Source organism: Peromyscus eremicus, chromosome 8a, assembly GCF_949786415.1.
Source record: "Peromyscus eremicus chromosome 8a, PerEre_H2_v1, whole genome shotgun sequence".
Taxonomy (NCBI): Eukaryota; Metazoa; Chordata; class Mammalia; order Rodentia; family Cricetidae; genus Peromyscus; species Peromyscus eremicus.
This window is the reverse complement of record NC_081423.1, coordinates 55898121-55923459: the sequence shown is the minus strand read 5'-3', so window position 1 is coordinate 55923459 and position 25339 is coordinate 55898121. Positions and strand designations below refer to the sequence as shown.

Here is a 25339-nt window from a genome sequence, read left to right as displayed (position 1 = left end):
AAGACATCCTCTCCTTGCCCGGGTTCTAAAAAGGAAAGGTTGACCTCTGACTCCAAGGCTCGGACCTGTAGGGTGGGCAGCTCTGTCTGGGGTGGCAGTTGTTGTAGTGGCCCCTCTCCAGGTCTCTATCAAAGATTCCACCCTGAAAAAGAACGTAAAGAATGGTTTGGCTCACCCTGTCCAGACAGCGGCCTGGAACACACACAGACATGCAACATGCTCGCCTTTTGGCACTCGACTTTCCCATGAAATAATTGCTGGAAAGCTTTTTGGATTAGGTAACCCAGTGTTCCTTCCTGTCCCTGCTCGGGGGAGTGGATCAGCCCTTAGCATCTGGTAGGCTGACCCTGCTCCTAAGGGGGAGAAAAAGGCCAGTCCAGGAGGGTCTGGAGGCTCCCAGACATCCTTGGAAGCAGCACATGATTATGGGAACAAGCCTTCCAAGCCTCTTCCTGTGGATCATCTCACTAAGTCTGTCCAGTCTTTGGGCCTCCTTCCACAGCCCAGGCCCAGAGAAAGCTAATTAGGGAAGCCTTTTCGCACAAAGAATGAGATGTTCTCATCCTTATTTTTTAAATGTTTAGAGCGTCTATCATACTGTTATCCTAAGCAACAATTACCTCCATCATTCCTTCTTTTGGTCATGTTTGGGGTTTGAAGGAGCGGGACTCTCTGGAATCAGGGATAAAAATAGTATTGGAGGAAAAAAAAAAGTTGGTACATGGGTACTGAACTTTTGAGGCAGCAGGGGTGGGGTGGGTGGGGTAGGGGGTTGTGGCACAGATTGGTTTTGGGTCCCAAAGCTTCTCATAGCAAGAGTTTGGAAATTTGACTTTAATCTTCTCCCTGTTTATCCTCAGCCTCTCCTGGATCCCTTAACAGGGGCCTCTGTCACCCTGAAGTTCTTACTGGCTGCTGATGGGGAACCCGTGCACACATGTGTGTGCCCCCTCCCCCCAGTAGGCCTGGAAGGATGGGAGGGCACTTCAACTATCTGCCTCCCTTTACGCGAGATCTCAGAATTGGTGCAAGAAATTCCAGGCAAAAGTCTCACAGGTGAGGGGCTGAAGTGATGGCTCAGCAGTTAAGAACACTTGTTGCTCTTGCAGAGAAGTCCCTGAGCTCGGATTCCAAGACACACATGGCTGCCAACACAACTCTTGAGAACTCCAGTTTCTGAAAATCCCGACACCTTCTTGCGATTTCTGTGGGCACCAGGCACTCACGCTGTGTAAATACAGATAAACAGGTAAAAAGAATCATACACATAAAATAAGATAAATATTAAAAAAAAAAAAAAAAAAGGTCTCACAGGTATTTGCGTCTGGATGGTACCGGGTGGCGATTGGAGATGCATATAAAGGTGAGTCCGAAAGGTTATACGGGGAGTGTGTATGTGTGTGTGTGTGTGTGTGTGTGTGTGTGTGTGTGTGTGTGTGTGCAGTTGCTGAGGTTCCCTGAACAGGGGGAAAGGTACCAACTAAACAGAATCCATGTCCTGCAGGTGAGAACCTAGAGGGAATGCTTAACTTTCTTGGTTTTTTAGAGTAACATCCATTTGAGGGCCTTCTTCCGGTGGGTCCCAGCTTTTTCCCTGGGCCGCACACCACTCCTCTCGGGTCAAGGGAGTATGAGACTCCTTACTCCTCCAGGGATCTGCGCCCCTGCAAAAGAGAGAGAGTGAGCTCTCCGCCGGTACCGCTGGGGCCAGCCATCCTTCACCAGCAGGGCGAGTCCCTAGGGGCGGGGTGTCCGGGAGCGGGCTGTCCCGCCCACTCGGCCCCGCCTCCCCATGCGACGCCCAGTCCCGGGGCTCTCGGGGTCTGCCCCGCCCTGCTCCCGCCCCTTTGGCCGCCCCTTAGGCGCAGCCAGACGCGGCCCGCCAGTTGCCGCAAGAAGCTGCAGATCTCTTGTTGTCCCCCACGTCCTGCCTGCTGTCGGATCGGTGCGCGCCTCTCGGCCATGGAGCCGACCCCCGACGCCGAGGAGGCGCACACGGTGCGCGAGGCGCTGGGCCGCTACGAGGCGGCGCTGGAGGGTGCGGTGCGTGCGCTGCACGAGGACATGCAGGGGCTGCAGCGCGGCGTGGAGCGGCGCGTGGCCGAGGCGCTGCGCCTGGCCGGCCCCTTGGCTCGCACCGTGGCCGAACTGCAGCGGGACAACCAGCGGCTGCAGGCGCAGCTCGAACGCTTGACGCGCCAGGTGGAGGCGCTGGGCTTAGCGACTGGTGTGTCCCCTGCACCGGGCACGCCCAGTCCCCCTCCTGCGGGCGCAGGTACAGATCGCGCGCCCCGCTTGGGCACCGCACGCTTCTCCAGCCACGCCACCTTCTCGCTGTCCGGTCGCAGCCAGGTGAGCTCCCTGGGCGCAGCGCGCGGGGTGTGGTGAGCGTACGGGAGCGTGCCTGGGGGAGTGGGATGGGGTAGATTAGTGCCGCCCCTCGGCTACGAGTGCGTGCGCTTGCGAGCGTCCTCTGGTCTGAGAGCTATACCTCCACCTGCCGCTGGGACTTGGTAACCGGGGTTACACCAGAGTTGGAAAGAACAGGAGAAACATTGTTTTAGCTGGCCCTCTGCACCTGTCTTGCACCTCGTCCCTACTTTGGAGCCAGGTGGTGTTTGCCTTGAGATCTGTCCTCTACTTTCTGCCCCATGACTTTAAGAGTTTGGACGCCAAGGTTCGGTCTTTGATGGTTCACTGTCGCCTGGGCCCTCACTTGCGAGTTGGAATGGTCAGCACCCCTTACCTGCCCCTACACCGGCTCTGTTCACGCGTTCGGCGTTGCTGCTTCACTGAGGCCTGACCGCTCGGGTTGTAGATTAACCCCGATTGAGTTGCCGGTGTGTGTGGGTATGCATGTGGGTGCAGTCTGGTCCAGGCTGCTCAGCAACTGTGTTTGGGAACTCACATTGCAGGGGGCAGATCCCTTACTGGGAACAGAGAGGGGGGAACTGGCCTTTAGCTGCCTCTAGATTTCTGGGGTCAGTGACTGGGCAGAGGCTGGTGTGGACCAGTCTTACTACTTTGGGCACGGCCTCCTGGAGTGGCGGGGCCTGGTTAGAATGTTTCCATGGTGTGTGCAGTGGCCCTTAGGTGGGATTTTCCATCTTGACCCGGAATGTGCTTTGGGGGTGGATTTCCAGGGCCCGGGTCTGACTGAGTACACTGCACCTGCCCTCTGCCTCAGTGCATTCTCTCAGGCCCTCCGATCTGCTGTGGGTCTCAGAGGAGGGAATCAGATAAGTCTTTGCTTGCTATTGGAGGTCTCAGCCTGGGTGGAGATAGCCCCAGCCTGAGCAGTGGCAATAGTGTGAGCAGAGATGCCCTAGTCCAGACTCTGGTCCTTTTGTAGCGTATATTTGAGGAGAGCTTCATGATGGAGGCTCTGATCTTACCGTCCATGCTGCCTCAGAGTGGCCAAACGTGCTCACAAGCTAGAGTGGAGCCTTCAGATGTATAAGGGAGGCATGGGTTGTGAAAGCCCTTGGTGTTAGGCAGAGGAGATAGGCTTCCTGGGGGCAGAACTGGTGTCCCAGAGTTCCATATGAAGGGTCTAGAAATATGGAAACACTTAAATCTGCCCTAGGAGTATGATGAGTCACGTATCCCTGGTTATAAGACTGCTACTCTGAGTTCACATGTGACTGCTACAGTGTGTCATCATTTGCTCCTCAGGTTTTAACACCCGTTTGTAACTTGCAGAGGCAGCTGTTCAAGTTTTAAGAAAAATAATCTGAGTTCCACAGTGTGCGAGAACGCTTGTGTGTGTTTCTCCAGCTATGACTTTTTTTTTACGGAGCTGAGGACCAAACCCAGGGCCTTGCGCTTGCTAGGCAAGCGCTCTACCACTGAGCTAAATCCCCAACCCTAGCAATGACTTTTTAAAAGGGGAATTTGCCATGTTCATCAGGTAGGGGAATGGGGGAGCTGAGTGGGGGAGGAACAGGGTCCTGCTTCGACCTAGTACCCTCCCTCAGGGATGGATGGTGGGTTAGAGGGTGACTGGAGATAAGCCTGTGACTTTTCCCCAGGAGACGTGAACAGACATCTATTCACTCCAGAGAGAGCACCCAGGACTGGCTTGGTGAACCAATTAGTTTATTGGGGTTATTAACAGAAGCATGGGTGTAACATCAAAAGCCCACACTAGCATGGGTGATGACTCATGGAAGCTGCATCCACGGAGCTCCCTGCACAGCTTGCAGGGATCTCCGCCAGAGTCTTCTCTCTCCATCGGTTGTTTACTGTTCATGTAACCTCAGGGAAGGACCTGGTGAGTCTTGTAACTTTCTTAGCTTCCAAGCCTCCTGTGTTCAGAGAGTTTCTCAAGTTTTATGAGCCCCTTCCCACTAACAGGGAATGTCTCAGTTCTAGGGAATTAGCCCCCATAAGCAACTTAACTGTGATGGTTCAAGCAGAAATGATGAGTCTTGAGTTGAGGCTGTGGTGTGTGGGTGAGCTGTCTGGGATGGGGAGTTCCAGACTAGGAGTCAGCAGGCAGGGTGCTCTTTGGACATGAAACAGAGGCAGAGACTTATGCTGGGGAGACTTATGGAAGAGGCTGGGTCTGCAAGGATGCTCCAGCCTGTTGGGACCAAGGACAAAGGCCCAGGAGCTGCAGAGTAGTCTGAGGACCCAAGAAAGGCCCTGGGGCAGTGAGTAGCAGGTATAGCTGAGCATTGTGGGCGGAGGATGGCGCTAGAGGTTACACAGACCTTGGTCACCAGCTCTTTGGGCCTGAGGCTACTTCCCTTTGTCTGACCCCCAGATGTACAGATGGCTGGCCACCCTTACAAGAATACCCACACAGGCTCTGAGCTAGTTGGTGGTACAGAGTACAGCTTGGTCTTGAACAAGGATGATGGACAGAGTCCCAGATGGGTGCTTGAAGGAGGGCTGTGTGGTTTCTCATATTCCACGTCTGTGACAGGGGCCTTGGTGTGAGGCTCTCATCCTGTCCTACAAGCCAGTGGTGGCTGCTCCTCTTGGTTTGTGGCCAGACCTTGTGGAGGCAGGTACCCTACCATCCCTATATAGGAAGCAATGGGGACTAGAGGTACTCAGCATGGAAATATGCTGAAGGACTTGGTCAGTTCATACACACACACACACACACACACACACACACACACACACACACACACACACACCCAGATAGGGTTTCTCTGTCAAACAGTCCTGGCTGTCCTGGAACTCACTCTTTGGACTAGGCTCATAGAGATCTGCCTGCTTCTGCCTCCCGAGTGAGTGCTGGGATTAAAGGCGTCCGCCACCTTTAATCCCGGCCCGTTCATTCACTTCTGAACACACAGACCTTAACAGCATGTGACTAAGAGATGGTCAAGGAAGTCTTGGAGGAGGGAGAGGACAGGGCAGTGTAGTGAGATAACTGGGGAGGACTGTCTGCAGGAGATCGGAGAGACAAGCACTTTGCTTAGAGCAGACAGGAGATACTTTGAAACATTTCCTCTCAGTTGGGGCTCAGTTTCCCTGTGTTTAAACCAAGATGTGAGCCAGATGGTGGTGGTGCATGCCTTTAATCCCAGCACTCGGGAGGCAGAGGCAGGCGGATCTCTGTGAGTTCGAGGCCAGCCTGGTCTACAGAGTGAAATCCAGGATTGCCGGGGCTACACAGGGATACCTGGTCTTGAAAAACAGAAACAAAACAACAACAAAAGAGTACACGCTGCTCATGCAGAGGACCTGATTTCCAGCACCCACACCAGGAAGCTCACAGCTGCCTGTGACTGTAGCTCCAGGGGGATCCAATGCCTCTGTCTTCTGCAGGTACTGGTACCACCACACCCACGCCGTACATGTAATTAAAAGTAAAATAATAAAACAAAGGGAATTGGCCCAGCCTCTTGGCCAGTGCAGTGAACAGGCTAGCTGATCTGGTTAACCAAACTGTCTGAAGAGCCCTCTGAGAGCAAGGAACCAGGAGGCTGGGGTGCATGGCTGCAGCCTGAGGTCAGGCCGAGGCCCAGGAGGCTGGCAGTGAATTGTTCCCTGGAGATGTCATCCTCTGCTAAGCTGGAGCCTTTGGGTCCCCATGGTCAAAGCAATACAGTCCCTCCGTACTAACTGCCAAGAGCCGGGTGTCAGAGGCCTCATGGTGAGAGAAAGCAGACTCACCTTATCTGCCTGCCTTTCCCAGAGCCAGTGTGATAAGGGGGCTTAATGCTTTGGGGAGAAGTTTGGATCGAGTCCTCAAAAGCTGTGGTGTGAGTGGAGATGGGCTGGGGCAGCAGTTTTAACCATTCTAGATAGGGGTTCTGCCCTGTGTGGGTTGTGCTGGGCCCACACGTGAGCTCCCGTGTCTCGGTCTCGCAATGCTGTTCCTTCCCTCGAACAAAATGTCAAAAACTTTCCAACAAGAGGGTTCCATCTCTCAGTCCCTGAAGCCACATTCATCTCGTCCCCTGCCTCCCCCGCTGAATTCCCAGGCCTGGGCTCCCTCACGGGGCACCTCCCCTTCCCTAAAACAGAGCTGAGGCTGTGGGAGTAGGGAGGCCAGCTAAACAGGACCTATCCCCAGCCTTGGGGCTCCACTGTGATTTCTGCTCTCGTGTAAGCACACAGAGGGTTCCCCCCAGCTGTGCCTGGGCTGGGCTGCCTCAAGCAGAGGAAGGCAGTGGCTGGCTACCCGGGGAACAGATTAGCAGCCTCAGAGTGGGCAAGGGTTTATGAGAAGAGCTTGCTCCAGCCCAAGCGGGGCTCAGTTCTTTCCTTTTGGGGCTCTGCCATCTGCGAAAGCCCCACTGGGTGTTCACCTCAGGCTTTATGCCTTTTTTTCTTCCCGCCGTCTGGCTGAGATGCATCCAGTGGGGCTCATCCCCTGGGATGGAACACTTGTCATGAGTTGTCCTCTGCAAGGCCAGGTGCTTTGTGGACAGAGCCCTGGATGGCAGGAAGGGACCCCTGGCCTCAGATGTTATTTTGATCACTGCCTCAGCCATTGTATGAGTTTGGGAGCCTCTTTCTGCTACACCAGGCTGGGCTCCCTCTGTGTGGTAATGGGTTGTTAGGAGGTTGTATTAGAATAGCCCGTTGGCCTGAAGCATAGCAGAGCCCTTTTCCCAGGCCAGAAGTGGTTACAGTTTGGGACGAGAGGAGTCAGAAGCAGGGGAACTTGGGAGTCCTGGCTCAGCCCTATACCCCACCCTCCTCTTTGTAGAGACCACTTATTTAGCAGGAATCTGGCCAATACTGAGATGTAGGAGCTACTTCTGTCCAGTCCTCTGGGGTACCATGGAGGGTGGGGACCTCTAATGTGCAGGGACAGGTGTCTATGGTGTATGTGTGTGTGTGTGGGGGGGTTTGTAGATACTTACATTCCTGGGAAAATGATTTCATCACCAGGCTGCCCTTTGAGGCCCCTCTCTAGACCTGTGGAACCTGTTGGACAAGAGTGGGGTGGGTCAGGGTGGGGGATACAGGGACCCCAGAGCTGCTGCTTGCTTGGCCTTGGTGACTGTGGAGGCTGGGCTTCCAGCTGGAATGGCTGGTTCTCTTCCCACTGCTGACTTAGGACCAGGCTTCTAAAGGTGCCCCTCCCCACAAGTTCTGGACTGCAAGAGATGGCAAATATCCTGTGATCTTGAGGGCGGGCTTGGCTCTCTCCCCTCTTAGATCAGAAATTGAGGGGTCTCCTTCTGTCTAAAATGCGGTGCTCTGGGTTCTGTCCTCTGTTGCCTCCCCAGGACCCCACCCTACAGATGGTTGCCTCACTTTACCAGAGTCTGTTAGCCCTGTCAGTGTGGCTCTGTCTCTCCATCCTGGGAAGGCTGGGGCCCCCTTGTCACATGACCAGGATTTGCCAGTTGGGGGAGCATACTCAGCAGATGCTCATAGATCCTTCCCTCAGCTTCTCCCCAGCCTGTCTCTTTCTCTGCCCTCCATACCTCTGATTCAGTTTCTACCATCACCAGTGACCTCTCCGTGGCTAAACACAATGGACACATTTTCTCAGCCTGACTTTCTTTTCCTTGACCTCAGGCTCCCTTTGGATGCAGTTTCTTCCCTGGCTCGCTCAGCCTCCTGCTGGGTTTCTTCCACCCCCCCCCCCGCCCCCTTCCTGGCTGTGAGCTCTCTTCTCCTGGCAGACAGCCTTCTCTGCTCCCTGACATGCAGGTGCTTATCTGCAGGGCTCCCAGGAGCTGACGGAGGCCATGACTGTTTCCTTATCACCCATCCTTCCTTTGCTTTTTAATTATTTATTTTTATTTTATGTGCATTGGTGTTCTGCCATGGGTGTCGGGGTCCCCTGGAAATGGAATTACAGACAGTTATGAACTGCCATGTGGGTGCTGGAAATTGAACCTGGGTCCTCTGGAAGAGCAGTCAGTGCTCTTAACCACTGAGCCATCTCTCCAGCCCTGTCCTTCTTTTGTTTTACATTTGGTCTCAGATATGCTACCTGATGTCGCAGGTGCCATTTACACCATCTTGCCAAGAATCGAAATCCTTGCCCACCCTTCCCCAACATTTCTCAGGAACCTTCTTGTCACTCAGGCCCCAAGCCTGAGCTTGGAAGAGGTGTGGTGTCTTTCCTGCTTTCACATCTGCTCAGTCTGCAGGCCAGTTTCCTTTTTCTCCAAAGCATAGAACGCTTGCTCTTGGCCTTCTCACACTTTGGCCCCAGTTCTCCTTCAGGGACCGTGGGGCTAACTTGGGGTTATCTGTCTTCTTTAATGCCACCTTTGCTGGCTTCCTAAATCACACCGAAGACTCCTTGTCAACCCCAGCCAGACAAGTAGCTTGAGCTGCAGAGTCATGTGGGATCACAATACTGGGGCCTTTATGCCTCTCTGGTTTTGTTGCCACCAGCCATTCTCCTGGGAATAGCTTCTGTCATTGGGTACCTAGCTCACTGGCTTTGGGTGCATTGCCTTAGAGAACCCTCTTTGCCCCTGGGAGGCAGACTGCCTTAGGTATCCCAAGCTGACTCAGTACCATCTGTGGACCTGCTTGCCCAGGTCCCCGCTTGAATGGGTGGGCACCTCCAACCTGGCTATATGAAGATCCGATTCACCTGGAGTCAGGGACAAACTATTGTCTGGGAAGCCTGTGGGTCGGCGGAATAGCCTGGAAGGATCGGTGAGGCACAGCCAACCAACCACTCAGGCTACCCAGTATAGGATTTTAGCAGAACTCCAGGTTAGGGACAGCTTCTGTCCCCGTTTTGCTAGGCTGATTGCCCTCAGCTCCACAGACACTCTAAGCCTGTCACACCTTTGCTGGGAAGAGGTGGGGGGCATTCTCCTCTGGTTACATGTTCTGGCTGCCCCCACCCCCAATAACATCCACAGGCAGTGGGTACCCTCTCTGAGCCCTGAGTAGCAGCTGTAACATGGACCTGATGTTTGTTAGATGCCCAAATGCCGCTTGCAGAGCCTGCCCCCTGTTCTTGATCTGAGACCCAGAGGAGATGGACTATGGCCCAGGCAGCTCAGCCAGGATCCCAGGATTTCCCGACACCTCCCTCTTGGTGTTTGTTCCTGTGTCCCTGCCCTGTGTAGCCCCGGGAGTCTGGAGGGTGTGTGGAGCCACGAGATCTGTACACACTGTATGTCTGGGGAAACTCTTGTGTTGCTGTGTCTGGCAGAAAAGCCTCAGGGTTACTTGGCACCTTGTCCATCTTTGGCCCCAAAGGACCTCACACCTCACCCTATCTGCTTCTTTCATGTGGACAGTCCTAGCTGTGGGGGACAGAGGCCTGGTCCTCCCACACATCATCTGGTGTGAGAGTGTGTGTGTGTGTGTGTGTGTGTGTGTGTGTGTGTGTGTGAGAGAGAGAGAGAGAGAGAGAGAGAGAGAGAGAGAGAGAGAGAGAGAGAGAGAGAGCGCACACACACACGCACGTGCACCTAACATACTGCTTCTGATCTTGCAGCCTTTGTCCTCAGCCTTCTTGGGCTCTGAGATGAGCCTCTCAGGTTGTGGAAGTTCCTGGAGCTAGGCAGGTTCATCTTTTTTCTCTGAACCATTGCTCACATTGTACCTCCCAAGTGAAGGAGGTTTTCACCACCACAGCCAGAAGGGCTTTTGGGAAGTACCTTTAGGGTGGGCAGTTGATGGGGCTTTGCGGTGGGCAGCTGGCTCCCACTGATAGGTGGTGTTGGTGCCTCCACAGAGCGTGGAACATGATGAAGCTGGTGATCTCGAGGGGAGACGAGCTTCGAACTCATGCATCATGGAGAATGGACACCAGCTGGGTACAGGTAGGAACCTATGGAAGAAGGGAGATGGCTGGGGAGGTTCAGGGCTCCGCCAGGCATCTGTGCCAGCCATCTCTTGGCTTTGGGGATGGGTGTTTGAGACTGAACCCCACCAGGCAGAGAGACTGAAGGGGAGAACTTTTAAAATAAAGAGAGCTAGGCATAGTGCACGCCTCTAATCCCAGCACTTGGGAGGCAGAGGCAGGCGGATCTCTGTGAGTTTGAACCAGCCTGGTCTACGTAGCGAGTTCCAGGACATCTAGGACAGGCCCTGTCTCAACAAAACAAAACAAAATAAATAAAATACTCTGAGAAGTAGGAGTTCAAGGGAATGAGCTTCCCTATTTCTGGAAGAAAGTAAGCCCAGGTTGAGAAATCGTCCATTCATAGAAGTGGGTGGACTGACAGGCAATTTAGTTATTTCCTGAGTTGGCAATCTGGGGAAGTGGAGGAGAATCAGGTCTGAGTGGTGCCGTAAGACTTACATGGTAATGGAGGTAAGGGAGGCTGGGGTGGTCAGGGAGGCTTCCTGAAGGAGCTGGGAGGAAGGCTCGGGGAGCTAAAAGCCCTGCTTGCCAGAATGTGGGGCAATCAGGCTTCTGTGGTTGCCACAGCTGACTTATACTGGTTGGTTACATGTTACAGGTTCAGCCAACGGATCCTCTGAGGTCCAAACCTCCTCGGCCCCGGAGGTCCCCAGGCCACGCCCTGTGAGCCTCTCCCTGCGGCTGCCCCACCAGCCTGTCACCGCGGTCACCCGAGTCTCTGAGAAATTCTCTGGGGAGACCTCAGCTTCAGCTCTGTCACCCACATCTGCAGCCATTCTGGGGGGCTTCAGCCCAAGCCCTAGCGAAGCCCTCAGCCCCTGGACTCCTAGTCCCACTGGTATGACGAGAGAGTGGTATGGGGGCCAACCCCACCTCAGGGGGGGTGAGAGAGGACAGGGCCTTGGTGGGGGTTGGCAGGAGACTTAGGACACCCAGGTCAGACCCTAGCCCTCCTCTGTCACCACATTTCCTGTTTCTGTCTTTCCTTGGTCCTGTAGAGAAGAATTCCTCTTTCGTGCGGTCTTTGTCTGGCTCTGGGTATGGAGCGGTGACAGCAGGCAGGAACAAGGACAGGTGAGTCTGCTCTGCCTGGGACCTGAGCTGCCGGGGTCTCTCTGGGCTGACTGTCTAGGGACACTCTGCAGAACTGGGGCTGTGGGCTGGCAGGTGGGGTTGGAGCTGGGGAGGGAGGTGACCAGGGTTAGTATGTAGAGACTTGGTTGCAGCTGGGTCAACTTCTCTGACCTTCAAAGCAAGTCCATTAAAAAGTTGCAGGTGTGTGTGGGGGGGTGGGGGGTAGGGGGGATGGGATGGGGTGGGGTGGGGTAGGGGTGGGGGTGGGTGTCTCAGCCTCTGTGGGAGGAAGCGGGGGCAGGATGACATTTGACTTTTTGTTCTCCGTTCTGGCTGGGGGACCTCTGAGTGAGGTGCTTTCTGCCATAGGAAGAGCAGGTGCCTAGGGGGAGGTCCAGGGTTAGGCAGACAGCAGGGCTTTCCCTTGGGGTAAGCCTAACTTCAGTTGACTGACTGGGCGTGAGAATGGGGGCAGGGTAGCAAGATGGATTTTTTTTTTTTTAAATGATAAAAGGAGAATTGTGACTTCCTGGCAGATTATTCCAGGGGGAGAACAAAGAGGGTCCTATCTAGCTGTGGTGGAGGAGGGGGCCTGGGTCTGGCTCTGGGTATACCCCTTGCCCTTCCTAGGCATTGACACCTACTAAGGGGTGGTGGTTGTGCCTTGAGAGGGGCCCACTCTACCTCCCTAGTTGGGCCCGCTGGCCAGGCATGCCACCAACTAACTGCAGCTCAGTTCAGAAAACCTGCAAAACCAGTTGGGACCTGAGCAGGTGGGACCTGCTCCCCCACAGCCCCTCCAAGGTCTAGGGGTCTGTCATAGGTATAGGCTGTCTTATGCACACTCAGTATGTATGCATACTCTACCTGGGGCCCAGGGGAGTGCCTAGTGAGGGCCAGTTCTGTATTCCTGACTTCGTGATTCTCTCCTCAGCCCTCCATTGGTGACTCCACCACAGTCACCCCCATCCTCGCAGCCTCCAGCTATGACGCAGGCCCCTCGCCAGGGAGAGCGTCGCCGGGAATTGGTGAGGTCGCAGACGCTGCCTCGTACCTCAGGGGCCCAGGCTCGGAAGGCGTTGTTCGAGAAGTGGGAACAGGATACAGCGAGCAAGTATGGATATTCACCCCCAAACTGGCTTGATGGACTCCCAGAGCAAGCCCAACCACAGCCGGGCTCATGCAGGCTTGGCATTAGCAAGGCTTGCTCGGACCCTGGCTGTTTCCCAGTGGGGTGTTCCCAAGATCAGATCTCTCAGGCAGAGCTCAAGGTCAGGGCTGCTTTATAGAGGGGACTGAGGTTGAGGAGTTCCTTCTGTAGGGGAGAAGAGGGCGGTGGGGCTTGGGACCAGGCCAGGCTAGTGAGAGATGCTCTCCTCCATTTGCAGGTAGCCCAGTCTTCTGCTCCGCCAGTGTTCCTAGGCCATCCTTGCACTTGAATTATTGCCTCTTCATTTTCTGGGCATGGCCGGGGAGTTTGGCTGGGGAGTCTGACGGGGGAGGCCTAGCTGTGGGGGCTGGCTTTGCTTGAGGACTGAAGAAATGCCACAGTGGGACCCAGGGGCTCACCAGCCACTCCTTATTAGAGAGGAGGTCCCTGGACCACAGCCTCCTTTGCAGCTGTATCCAGTGCTCTTGCCAGTGTGTTGATGCCTGCTGATGCCTGCTCATGCTTCTGTGATGATCCAGGAGGCTCCCACTGCCCCAACAACCTGCCCTTGGGTCCTACAGGAGCCCAGAAGGAAGCAGGGTGAAAGGGATGGAAAAGGATGGTCAGGAAGAGGGCGAGAGGTCCATGCCATTCACATTCTCTGTCTCAGGATTACCCAGTGATCCCTGCTTCATGTAGGGACGATTCACAGGGGTCCTAGAAAGCTGGGTGTGGATAGGAGGCTGCATGGCTGGTGTGTGGCACTGTGCTGTGGCTGTAGCATGTGGGTTGAGTACTGACCAGAAGATATAGGAATGTTCTCTCCATTGGCTCCCACAGCAGGCTTGCCCTCTCTCCACAGGGGCAAAGGTGAGACCAGGGCCAAACTAAAGAGGTCGCAGAGTTTCGGCGTGGCCAGTGCCAGCAGCATCAAGCAGATCCTGCTAGAGTGGTGCCGCAGCAAGACTGTGGGCTACCAGGTGAGTGGGCCGAGGCAAGCCAGGCATCTCGCCTGCCCTTGACTTGCTGGCAGAGCAAAATCCTGCCAGGCTGGGGAGGGACGGGAACCAGGAGGTTCATGCTTCCCGAGCGGTACCCAAGCTACCCACAACACGTGCTTAGAAATTCTACCTGAGCAGACTGGTGTAGTGCCCCTCAAAGGGTGAGGTCCAGCAACAACGCTGTTCTTTGCTCAGTGGGTTGGGGCTGGAGAATCTGCTCAGAGTTGAATTGGGTGCCAGGAGTGGGGGGTCCCTGCTGACCCCCACTTTCTCTGCTGCAGCACGTGGACTTGCAGAACTTCTCCTCCAGCTGGAGTGACGGGATGGCCTTCTGTGCCCTGGTACACTCGTTCTTCCCTGATGCCTTTGACTATAATGCTCTGAGCCCCACACAACGGCAGCAGAACTTTGAACTGGCCTTCACCATGGCTGAGTAAGTATGGCAGGTCCCACTGGTTGTTGGTCCCAGCCCAGACCCTGAGCACAACTCCTGCCCAGGGTAGGAAGGTCAGGACACACAGGACAGCACTTGACAGTGAGCTGAGGGACCTTGAGACCATCCATTCCGTCTGGCTTTCCTTATATGAATGGGGAGACTGAAGCTGGTGAGGATGTGCTCAGGATCACACGTTACTCAGTGCTGGAGCTGTTTCTCCTGTTCCTGCTGGGTGTTTAGCCTCTGCTGTACAGTTTGGGAAACCAGCCACAGACAGAGCCCGAGGGGCAGTGGGGCAGGGGCACTGTGTACATCCCTCAGGCTGGTGTCTTCGAGGTCCTCAGCAGGAAACTGGGATTGCTTGGTATATTATAAAAAGTAGATGATATTTCCCTAAATACTGTCATAGCATGGACTGTGAAATTACCTCTGGACTTAGGCTTATTTTTTTGTTGTTGTAACAGAACATTAGAGGCTAAGTGATTTATAAAGAGGTTTATTTCGGTACCTGGTTCTTTTTTTTTTTTTTTTTCCGAGACAGGGTTTCTCTGTGTAGCTTTGGAGTCTGTCCTGGAACTCGCTCTGTAGACCAGGCTGGCCTTGAACTCACAGAGATCCGCCTGGCTCTGCCTCCCGAGTGCTGGGATTACGCCACTACCTCCCCGGTACCTGGTTTTGTAGGCTGGACATTCAAGATCATGGTGCTGGGGTCTGCCTGGCTTCTGGTGAGGGTTGCATGATGCTTCAGTTCATGATGGAAAGCCGAAGGCCAGGTGTCACTCATGTCAGAGAGGCGGGACAAAGGGAGCATGGCACTTTATAACAACCTCTTCTTGAGATAACTAACCCCCTCTTGTGAGAACCACATTAATCCTTGCATACGGGTGGATTCCTGATGTCTAAATGACTCCTAAGAGCCCCACTACCTTTCAACACCATCATAGCAGGGATCAGGCCTCAACATGCGCTTGGGTGGGGGCAGGCCGTATTCAAACCATGACACTTGTATGTCCCACTCATAGGGAGAGGATCCGGGGAAAGGGAGTGCAGTTCTGGGATCAGGATGTGCTTGGAAAACCCGTTTGGGATCTGGTTCTTGGCTAAGAGCCACCCTTGGAGCATGAGAGTTGTCAGGACCCTGTGGGTCACAGGCGTGTACTCCAGCTGGGTAGGGTGTGTATTCCAGGTGGGCAGGGTGTGTATTAGTTACTTTTTTATTGCTATGACAAAGTATCTGATAAAAATCAAGGAAAGAAGGTTTTAAAGGGACTTTAAAAAAATATTTATTTATTTATTTACTCATCTATCTAGCTTGCTTTTCTGGCTCACAGTTTGAGGGAGTCAAGGCAACGGGAGTAGGAGGCAGCTGGTTACATTGTATCCCCAGGTAGGAAGCAGAGAGAGGAGGTGGATGCTGGTGCAGGAGGCAGCTGGTTACATTGTATCCCCAGGTAGGAAGCAGAGAGAGGAGGTGGATGCTGGTGCTCCGCCCATTTTCTTTTTCTCACTTGGTCCAGGGACCCCGGCCCATGAGGCTGAGCCACTCACCTTCAGGATGGGTCCTCCCTTCTCAGTTATACCTGTGTGGAAACGCTCTCACAGACACACCCAGAGGGGTGCCCCCATGGGGCTTCTAAATCCAGTCCAGTTAACAACAGAAAAGAGCAGTCTCGGGTGTGTGTGTGTGTGTGTCTTATGAAGGCTCTGAGGGTGTGGGCAGGGATAGGAGACGGGCAGGTGCGGTGGGGCAGCACCCTCTCCAGAGCCACACTACCTCTCAACACCATTACGTGAAGGACTGTGCCTCAGCACTGTTTGGGTGAGCACAAGCCAGATTCAAACCCTGGCATTGCCTTGTGTCGATGACTTACTCCTAGGGGCGCAGTGGGGGGAGAGTGCTATAAGCCCCGGGCCTGCTGTTGCTGGTGCTGAGGCTACCTGAGGCGATCCAAGCTGCGGACATGAGGATGCATCCCGCTCACTCTGACCTGGCTGGGAGGGGCCTGCCCAGATGAACCTTTGACCTCCTTGCTCCTCCTTGCTCCAAGGCCTCTTGTTGGTTAACCTCAGTCAGAAGGCACGAGGGTCAGGGCATCATCACAGGCTCCCGAGGCCGAGAGAAGGACACAGACGGCATTACTTGGGGCTCCCTGATGCTTTCTGAAGCGTAGAGAGAAGGAAGGGCAGCTCCAAAGATATTATTCATTATGCCTTTGTGCCTCATGCTGCAGCCTCTGAGGGACCATGTTTGTCCTGGTTGAGCCCTGGAGTCCCCCGTCTTCACTTGTCCTCGAGGGATTGGGTTGAAGGAGGCCCCACCCCAGGTTTTCCTTGCTATCTTTAGTCTATGTCCAGCCCCAGCACCCAGTCCTGGCCCTCCACACTAGGACCTGAGCCTGGACAGGGAAGGAGGGGATGACAAAGGGTCTCATAACCCATGCTTGGTGTTGGAAGCTCGTGGGGAGCCACAGCCACTGTCCCTCTCTAGGATGGAAGTGCTCACTCTAGGGGCAGAGTGGGAGCCCTGGTTAGGAGCTCTTCAACCTGGAGGCTTGGGGATAGGGGCCCATGCCTGTGGTGTTGATTTGGATTCTAGGTCCCTCTGGGGTCAGAGGAATGCCTTGTGTACTTTCAAAGCCTTCCCTTTCTTGGCTGCTTGGGATTAGCTGTCATCCTAATAGCAGAAACAGCTTGGACGAGTGTGTTATGCAACTGGATCCAGACGATGGTGGACCCCAGCCAAGTGTCGCGGCATGATGTCGGGAGGGGTGGATCATAGGAAGAGGCCCAGCTGCTTGAAACTCAGGAATGGCGGCTGTCAAAAACCAGACTAGAATGGGTGGGATCAAGGCTCCCACTCAGGTACCCCCAAACTCACCCCAGTCTGAAAGGCCAGGCTAGCTTACAGAATTCTTGAATCCTAGAGGGCTGAGCAATGCCAGCTTATGCCCTGGCCACCTTTGGCCACCTGGATCCAACTGGCTTATAGCGGGAAGAGGGACAGTCTTGGGCAATGTGATGGTGGCCCTGTGCCCCGGGTTCTAAGGAACACAGCTTCCCTGGGCAGTTAGGACAGAGTGCCTCCAGGACATGCTTTCCCAGCAGGAGGTTTGCGAGCACAGTCTCCAGACACCACACAGATGTTTCTTCTATTCTCAACCTGGGGGGAGGGTGGTGACCGGGCCAGGCTTTGGCTCCCTTCTCTCCCCAAGCAAACAGCAGGATAGGACCTTGGCCCCCCCTCCCTGTGGCCTGAGTCTGCTCCCAGTTGGGGAGGGGATCAGAGTGTGATGGGGCCTCTGAGATGAGTACTGGCTTTTTTTTTTTTTTTTTTCTGACTGCAAAGGGTGGGGAGGGTCATCAGAGGCAGGTCTGTGTGGGGAGCTTACTCAGAGCCTGGGAAGGTACCTCCCCCTTATGAGTCATCTGTGAGATTATCTCTCAGGTACAAGGAGGAGAGGGCTGTGGAGGTGGGCTTGCTCCCAGGGCCTCCTGGGAAGGCAGCTGCTTGGATCCCTGGTTTCTTGGACAACAGCCGGCTAGAAAAATCTGCATGGGACACCTGCCTGAGGATATTGGAGCCAATGTCAGCGTCTTAGGTTAGCCAGCAACATCTGGGTGGATACATGGTATCCTTGAAAGCCATCAAGAGCAGCTAGTACCGAGGGAGGCACAGAAAGACAGTTTTGGGAGCAAACAGCCTGAGCTGAGAGGAGCCGGATGTCCAACCAAGGCTTGACCTTCAGAAGAGAACCTCAAAGCTATTCATCCAGGAAAGGAATGTTTCCAGAACCTTCCATGAGCAAGTCTCTTCAGGGCACGAAATGCACCAGGAACCTTGGGTGAATGTGTATGCTGCCCCTCCCCTCCGTAATTTCTGGGCCCAGAGGTTCCTTGTGTCCTAATCTGTGTGAGTGATGCCTTGCTGACAGCAGGAACATCCCTTGCCTGACAGGTGTTTAGGGCCTGGAACAGGGGCAGAGCAGCTCCTTTTATGGAAGGGGCAAAGGAGGGCGGGTGCCTGACCCTTCCGCACCTTTCCTTCTCACCCCTGCTGCTAGCACAGGAAGCTGCAGGAAGCCGCAGGACGCGCAGCCCAAGGCGTCCCACTTTGCCCTTCGCGGAATGCGCCTGCTCTCCAGTTACACCCAGCAGAAGGGGCTTGAGCGCTATTTGTAGTGCCCATGTGTCTCTGTCTAAAACAAGACAGGAGGCAGCGGTCCCACCCCTGGTCTGCATTTAGGACAATCTTAAACATTACCCCCAGCCCCTCCTCCGTGGCCTGGGGTAGCTGAAGATACAATAAAGAGTAAGAGAAATCTTTCAAGGGACGTCTTAATAAGCCAATGTCATCCTTGCTTCAGGCTGTGGGGTGACATTTGAAGTTATCCCTAGCTCTGTGGACTTCTCCATGTAGTCTGGATTATTTAAAACAAGCCTGGATCATTTTAACAAAGACACCTTTAAAAAAGATAAAATGTAAAGGCCAACTGGGGCCTCTAATATTTTGAGACTTACATCTTTTGGTAAAGTCAGCAGTAGCCACCGCTGTCTTGTATTCCGTCTCCCGAGAGAGAGATTTGCAACACACTCAAGCAAGTGTCCCCATGCTTTCCTATTTGGCAGTTTGAGGAGTATTGTTGCCACTGAGGCTGGCACCACAGTGTCTCTGAAGGAGCATGCTCTTTTTTTTTTTTTTTTTTTTTTGGTTTTTTGGTTTTTCAAGAGTTTCTCTGTGTAGTCCTGGCTGTCCTGGAACTCGCTTTGTAGACCAGGCTGGCCTCGAACTCAGAAAGATCCACCTGCCTCTGCGTCCCTAGTGCTGGGATCAAAGGCATGCGGCACCCCCGCCCAGCCGTAGGAACATGTTCTATCTGCAGGGACAAGTTGGGGTGAAAGGGAAGTGTCAGCTGTAGGTCGGACAGTGATATCAAAGACAGGGATGGTGTTGGACCTGGAAGCTGGAGAATTTGGAGCTCCTCAGAGAAGGAAGGGAGTGAAGGGCAGAGGTGGTCTAGGAAAGAAAGTGCCGAGAGATGGTGGCTGCATGTTGCGTGCTGAGATTCTCTGCTTAGAAACTGCACCCACCGCCATCTGCTCAACTCAGAAGCAACAGGGGGATGGGCTGGGGACCGGTTCTCCGTTTGCCTGCAGGGAAGACCAGCATCTTGTCCACGTCTTGCCGTCAGGGCGGTAGAAATGGTACCAGGATGAGGCCTTCCCTTCCATCTTTGTGGCTACCCTTATTTGGAAGACTTGCTTTCTGGGCAGGGACATGGGGGTGTTGGCTGGAGCGTGTTTGAAGCCTCTAGAAGGAAGGAGGGGTTTGCTTGATGTCTTTTTGCACAGGTCAGGAACATCTGGAACAAGCCAGCAACTCTGAATAAACATGAGGTGGGCTAGAGAGGAGTAAGAAGGCACTCAGAGTGTCTTCTGTGCCCTGTGAGGGACAATTAGGGACACTCATTTCAGTTCAGGGAAAGACACAGGTGCAAAGGTTCTAGTCCAGCATGTGAAAGGCTTTCTTGTGGTGGGGGAAAGTTAGCCAAGAACAATCTTGTGGGAATAAGAGGCGAAACGTACGAGGAAGCAAAGGAACATCTGTGCCTTAGGGACAAGTTCCTGGTGGCCTCCTGCAGAGGGGTCAGAACAGTCCTGGTCCTGGGGGAGGGGGAACATGTAGAGGGAGAGCCTTTGTGGGGAAAAGGTAATGTGTGAGTTTTCTTCCAAAGCTAAGGTCCTGGGCTTCCAGGGCTGTCCTCACTTAACATGAGAGACCATCAAAGTGTCCGTCGAAGCTACCACCGACAGTGATGACCCTCTGGATGCATCTGGGGGTGGTTTGAATGCACCTGGGTGTTTCTGAATAGCAGGCTTGAGAGAGAGTATGTGGGAAGCTGAGGTTCTCCCTCCAATATGGGGTTGGGGTACCAGATGACAACTGATAGGGTTGGAAGGTGAACTCAGGTCCCCAGCCTCTGAAGAATCCAAGAATTTTTAATTATTGGCCACAGAACACCCTTGCATGCCGACATCTCTGACACCAAGGCCTGCCTTTGTCTGTTTTGGGGAGAAAGGGTGCCAGACTCACTTGTCACCTCCATGTAACCTCTGGGTTCCCATACAAGTCACCCTCTGCGGCTCCAGGGGGAGGCGAGGCGAGAGGCGGGGATGGGATCCGGGACAGATGTCTCCATTTCGCCTTGACATTTGGTCTCTGGCCAGCTCTCCAGAGCAGAGCCCAGCAGTGCTAATGTTACAGTCTTTGTCTGGGGGCACGCAGCTCAGGGATCTGTCCTGGAATAGTGTGGCATGAACTGTGTTGAGCCGGCTGCAAGTTCTGGGATGGGTCTGAGGATCCCTGGCTTGCTGGGCTTTGGAAGGCAAGGTACATAAAGACAATATGAAATCGTAGTCTTCCAACAAGCCTGCTGGGAGTCGGATGAGCAGAGGTGGATCCTGACTGCCTGTTCAGGGAATGGATTGTCAACGTTGGCATCTGAGCTGGCAGTGTATAGTTCATATCCAGGTCTCTTTTTTTTTTTCCCATTATCTGCTCTGCAGAGAGGAGGGGGTATGCACATAAATGTATGGTTGTGTGTACCCAGGTGTGTGTATGCAGATGCCAGAGGTAGATGATGGTGTCTTCCTCTATTGCTTTCTGCCTTAGGGACTGGAGATAGGGTCTCTCATTGGACCGGCAGCTCACCATTTCAGCTAGGCAGGTTAGCCAATGAACTCCTGGGATCTGCCTGTCTTTGCTCCTGCAGTGCTGGGGGTTAAAGGCATGTGCATCCATGCTCAGCTTTTTATGTGGACGCTGGGGATTTGAACTCAGGTCTTTGTGCTCTCATAGAAAAGACTTTTACCCACTGAGCCATCTCCCCGGGAGCTATTCTAAGGAGTTTACATTTTTAGTACTGATACACTTTTTTTTTAAATGTATTTAAGATTTATTTTATTTTTATTTATGTGTGTGTATGTGTCTTTGTGTGTGCATGCTCATATATGTGCAGGTGCCCAAAGACGACTGAAGAGGGCATCAGGTCTTTAGTATTTTTGATATAAGGTGTGTTGTATCCTTGAATGCAGAGTCTGTGGTTACAGAGGGTCATCGGCATTATGTGTTTGCTGAGTCATGGTTAAAATTACCTTCCTTACTGTGGGTCGTGTGTGTGTGTGTGTGTGTGTGTGTGTGTGTGTGTGTGTGTGTGTGTATGTGTGTGTGTATGTGTGTGTGTGTATGTGTGTGTGTGTGTGTGTGTGTGCACACGCATGTGTGTAGGCCAAAGGACAACTTAGATGTCATTCCTCAGGTGCCTGGAGCTCATCAAGCAGGCTAGGCTGGCTGGCCAGTGAGCCCCAGGGACTTGCTTGTCTCTGACGGCCTCTCCCATCCCCCCAGTGCTGGGAATTCACGTGTGCACCACCACGCCTGGCTTTTTTTTTTTTTTTTTTTTTTTAACATGGGTTTGGGGGATTTTTTGTTTTTTGGTTTTTTTTTTTGGTTTTTTTCGAGACAGGGTTTCTCTATGTAGCTTTGCGCCTCTCCTGGAACTCACTTGGTAGCCCAGGCTGGCCTCGAACTCACAGAGATCCGCCTGGCTCTGCCTCCCGAGTGCTGGGATTAAAGGCGTGCGCCACCACCGCCCGGCGGTTTGGGGGATTTTTACCAGGTCCTTGTGTTTGCAAGGCAAGCCCCGTGAGTCACGTTTGTTTTGTTTTGTTTTTAAGACAGGGTCTCATTATGTTACTCTGGATGGCCTAGAACTCACTGTGTAGACCAAGCTGGCCTCAAACTTAGAGATCCATCTGCATCAGCCTTCCAAGTGCTAGGATTAAAGTTGTGGGCCACAATGCCTGACTGGATCAAGGTTTTTTTTTTTTTTTTTTTTTTTTTTTTTTTTTTTTTTAATTTCTTATTTATTTTTTTATTTATTGTGTACGCAGTATTCTGTCTGCATGTATGCCTACAGGCCATTACAGATGGTTGTGAGCCACCGTGTGATTGCTGGGAATTGAACCTTAGACCTCTGGAAGAGCAGCCAGTGCTCTTAACCTCTGAGCCATCTCTCCATCTCCCCTTTTTTCCAAATTTTAAAAATTATGTGTAGAAGTGTTGGTCTACTTGTCTGCGTGTGGTTATGTGCCCATGAGTGCAGGTGCCCCAGGAGACCAGAAGTAGTCAGATACCCTGGAGTTACAGGCGGTTGTGAGTCATTTGATGTGGGCACTGGGAACTGAACTCAGGTCCTCTGGAAGGGCGGTAAGCGTTCTTAAGCCCTGAGCCATCTCTCCATCCCCTGGGTCATGTGTTTTTAATTTTATTTTTTTAAGTTTATGTCAGAGCTGGGCATGAAGGCACATGACCATAATCCTATCATTTAGGAGGTTGAGACAGGAGGATCATGAATTTAGGGCTAGGCTGGGCTACTCAGCAAGCTCTCTCATCTCAAAAACTCTCAACTAACTAATTAACTAACCAACTAAAGAAATAAATGCATCCTGTTGGAGGAAGCAGATGGGTGAATTTATCATTTTGCTTTAATTTTGCCTTTGCTTTCACAGTCCTTGCTGACTTGTCCCGTGAGAACATGTGTGATATCTTTATTTCTATATGCACTCCATAGGTGGTTTGTGGCTGTGGGAGTCTGGGAAATGAACTCCACAGCTCCCAAGGTTCTCTTGGAGTACTCATATTCTCTTTTGGTGTGCACTTGAACACCTCAGGCCCCTGGAGAATTGGGGGACATCGACAATAGCCCAGTTGTGGGGCTGGTTGTTCGCTGGGACCATGCTCTGATGGGGCTTTTGTATTTCAGGAATCTGGCCAACTGTGAGCGCCTCATCGAAGTGGAGGACATGATGGTGATGGGCCGCAAGCCGGACCCCATGTGTGTCTTCACCTACGTTCAGTCGCTCTACAACCACCTGCGTCGCTTTGAGTGAAGCTGGCAGCCTGGAGAGGCCAGGAAGAAACGACTGTGGGGGTCACTCAGGTCCCCCAGGCAGCATGACCCCCAGGGGGCCTCTGTGGTGTGAGCTGCTGTTTAGTCCTATGGCGTGTGACCACGTGCCCCTCACACTCAGTTGCTGATTAAAAGTATTGATGAGGCTAAGCTGAGCCCCCAGCCTCTCACAGCCCAGGGCTGGAAGGCAAAGGAAAAACCTCTAGAGTCCGAGAAATTGGTGCTAAGTGATGATCTTCCTGCAGGGAATTGCTCATGTTCTTCCCTCTGGTGAATTTGATACATTGGCTTGACAGGGTTCCACTGGTTACCAAGTTTTCTTCTTCTTTTTTTAATCAAAACACCCAGATTTTTTACTTCCTCACACTATTTTGGGTCCCCTTTCCCTCTTCCTCTGGGCCACTGCTGGGAAACAGACTCCAGTTCTTGGGAAGAAACAGTTTATCACACCCAGATCCTGGGTAGCAGATGACCTTCACATCACCTCTCCTCTATGGGGAGGTGGTGAGGTTCCTACCTAGGTCTAGAGGGACTTCTGGCATTCCCAGGAGACCCCACACATGTTCAATTAAGAGAAGGTTACCTGGGCAGTACAAGGGAGGAAGGCTAGGCCCCTTCAAGCTGAGAGAGTCCCCATCCGCTCCAGGTATTTATAACAAGGATTTCATCTGTACCACTAAGCTGTTTGTACATAAAAGATGTGTCAACCTTTGCTTGGGTTTGTTATTTCTGTTTGGGAAATGGGGAGGAGGATTGGGCAATAAGAGACTGGATGGATTTAAACAAGGATCTACTGAAATCATACCTTAATAGTGTATGTACTTAAAGCCACTTGCCTGAGAGGCTGAAAATGAACTATGCTGTCTACCAATGTGCTTGTCCCTCAGCCATCTATGTTGTTGAAGGATTGTGAACAGAAAATTTACCTCCTGCAGATCTGTCCCTTAGATATTAGCAAATATATTATGATAAAAAGTGGCCCAGGGTTGATGGTTTTGAGTGATCATTGTTTTTGTGTGTGTTTCTTTCATTTTTTACCATGCAAGGGGTTGAGGGTGGGGTGGGGTAGAACCTAGGTCCTTGACTATGCAGGCAAGTTCTTGCCACAGAGCCCCACCTCTTACCCCTGGGGTGGTCCCTTTCATGGGACCATTAAGGAGTGCTGGTTTCATTTCACAGATGTTTGGCAGTGGAATTTGAATAGGAAAACCATTAGATCCCATAAAGCTGCAGCCCTTAGCTTATTCTTCCCCAAGACTGGAGGTTCATTTTATAATTGAGTTGGATTTTAGCCACAGACTTTTAAAACCTCCCTTGAAGGACCTAATACGAACCTTCATCTCATGGAACTCCCTCTAAGTGTCAGTGCGCTTTTGTGGGGTCACCCCTGCGTCCCAGGTGTTGGGTATTTAGGACAGAATGTCCTCAGGGACCCCTGGGGCTCTATGGCAGAACTTGCTCATGACTTGAATAGTATCTTCAGTGGATCTGCTTGCTCAGGCTGCAGCCTTGCTCCATCTTTTGGGTTTTCCCACAGTGGGAACCGTTCCCTTCCTGGCTCTCTCAGCATTTGTAGGCTTGGAGAGCCCTATTCTTAGCAGAGGCACATACTGGGGCTTAGGGTTTCAAACTTAAAGCCAACGAGGGCACACTAGGGCTCTATAAACAGCATGCCTATATGTCACTGACTACTCACACACGGCCAACCGAGCTCTCCTGAGTGGCAGACATGGCCTTGTGCCTCTCTGCACATAAAATACAGCAGGTCTTACTGGGGCAAGGAACTGCTTCTCAGGATAGGTGTCCCACCTTCAGAATATTACAGACTAGATCTATTTAGGTTGCAGCCTCTCTCTCTCTCTCTCTCTCTCTCTCTCTCTCTCTCTCTCTCTCTCTCTCTCTCTCTCTGTGTGTGTGTGTGTGTGTGTGTGTGTGTGTGTGTGTATGTGTAGGGTTATAGTCTAATGTTTTGGACCAGGGGTGGTGGTGCACACTTGTAATCCCAGCACTCAGGAGATGGAGGAAAGGGGATTCTGAGTTTCAGTCCAGCTTGGGCTACAGAGTAAGACTGCATCTCAGAGAAGGGGAGGGGGACTTTAAAGTTGATTACATCTAAGACAAAGCATGAAGCTTCAAGGCTTGGAGGGAGATAGAAAAGTCCTCTCAACCTCAAGACATTCTGAGATGTCTGTGTTTTGAAAATGTTTTTCTGTGTTGTGTGTTGAGTATGATCTTCCCTTCCTCCTTATCCTCCCTTTACTCCCTCCCTCTCCCACCGATTCCCTAGGTAGTTTCATTTCTATCCCATTTAATGTGTACGTACATGGTTTTATGTGACTACATAAAATCCGGTAACCACACATGAGAGAAAACACGACACTTGAGACAGGCATCTTCAGTTGAGAGGACACGAATGTCCTCTATTTGTGGAGCCTGACTCTT

At 52.7% G+C, this 25339-nt stretch overlaps 1 protein-coding gene across 1 annotated transcript; it reads left to right on the top strand.

Annotated features, from left to right (window-relative positions):
• Positions 1 to 1897: 1897 nt before the first annotated feature.
• On the top strand, positions 1898 to 23609 carry Smtnl2 (smoothelin like 2). The gene is made up of 8 exons (XM_059269493.1): positions 1898 to 2352; positions 10136 to 10223; positions 10866 to 11105; positions 11266 to 11341; positions 12276 to 12455; positions 13354 to 13471; positions 13774 to 13925; positions 22751 to 23609. Exons 1-8 carry the CDS (start codon positions 1963 to 1965, stop codon positions 22875 to 22877), a joined length of 1371 nt encoding a protein of 456 aa, XP_059125476.1. The 5' UTR covers positions 1898 to 1962; the 3' UTR covers positions 22878 to 23609.
• Positions 23610 to 25339: the final 1730 nt, after the last annotated feature.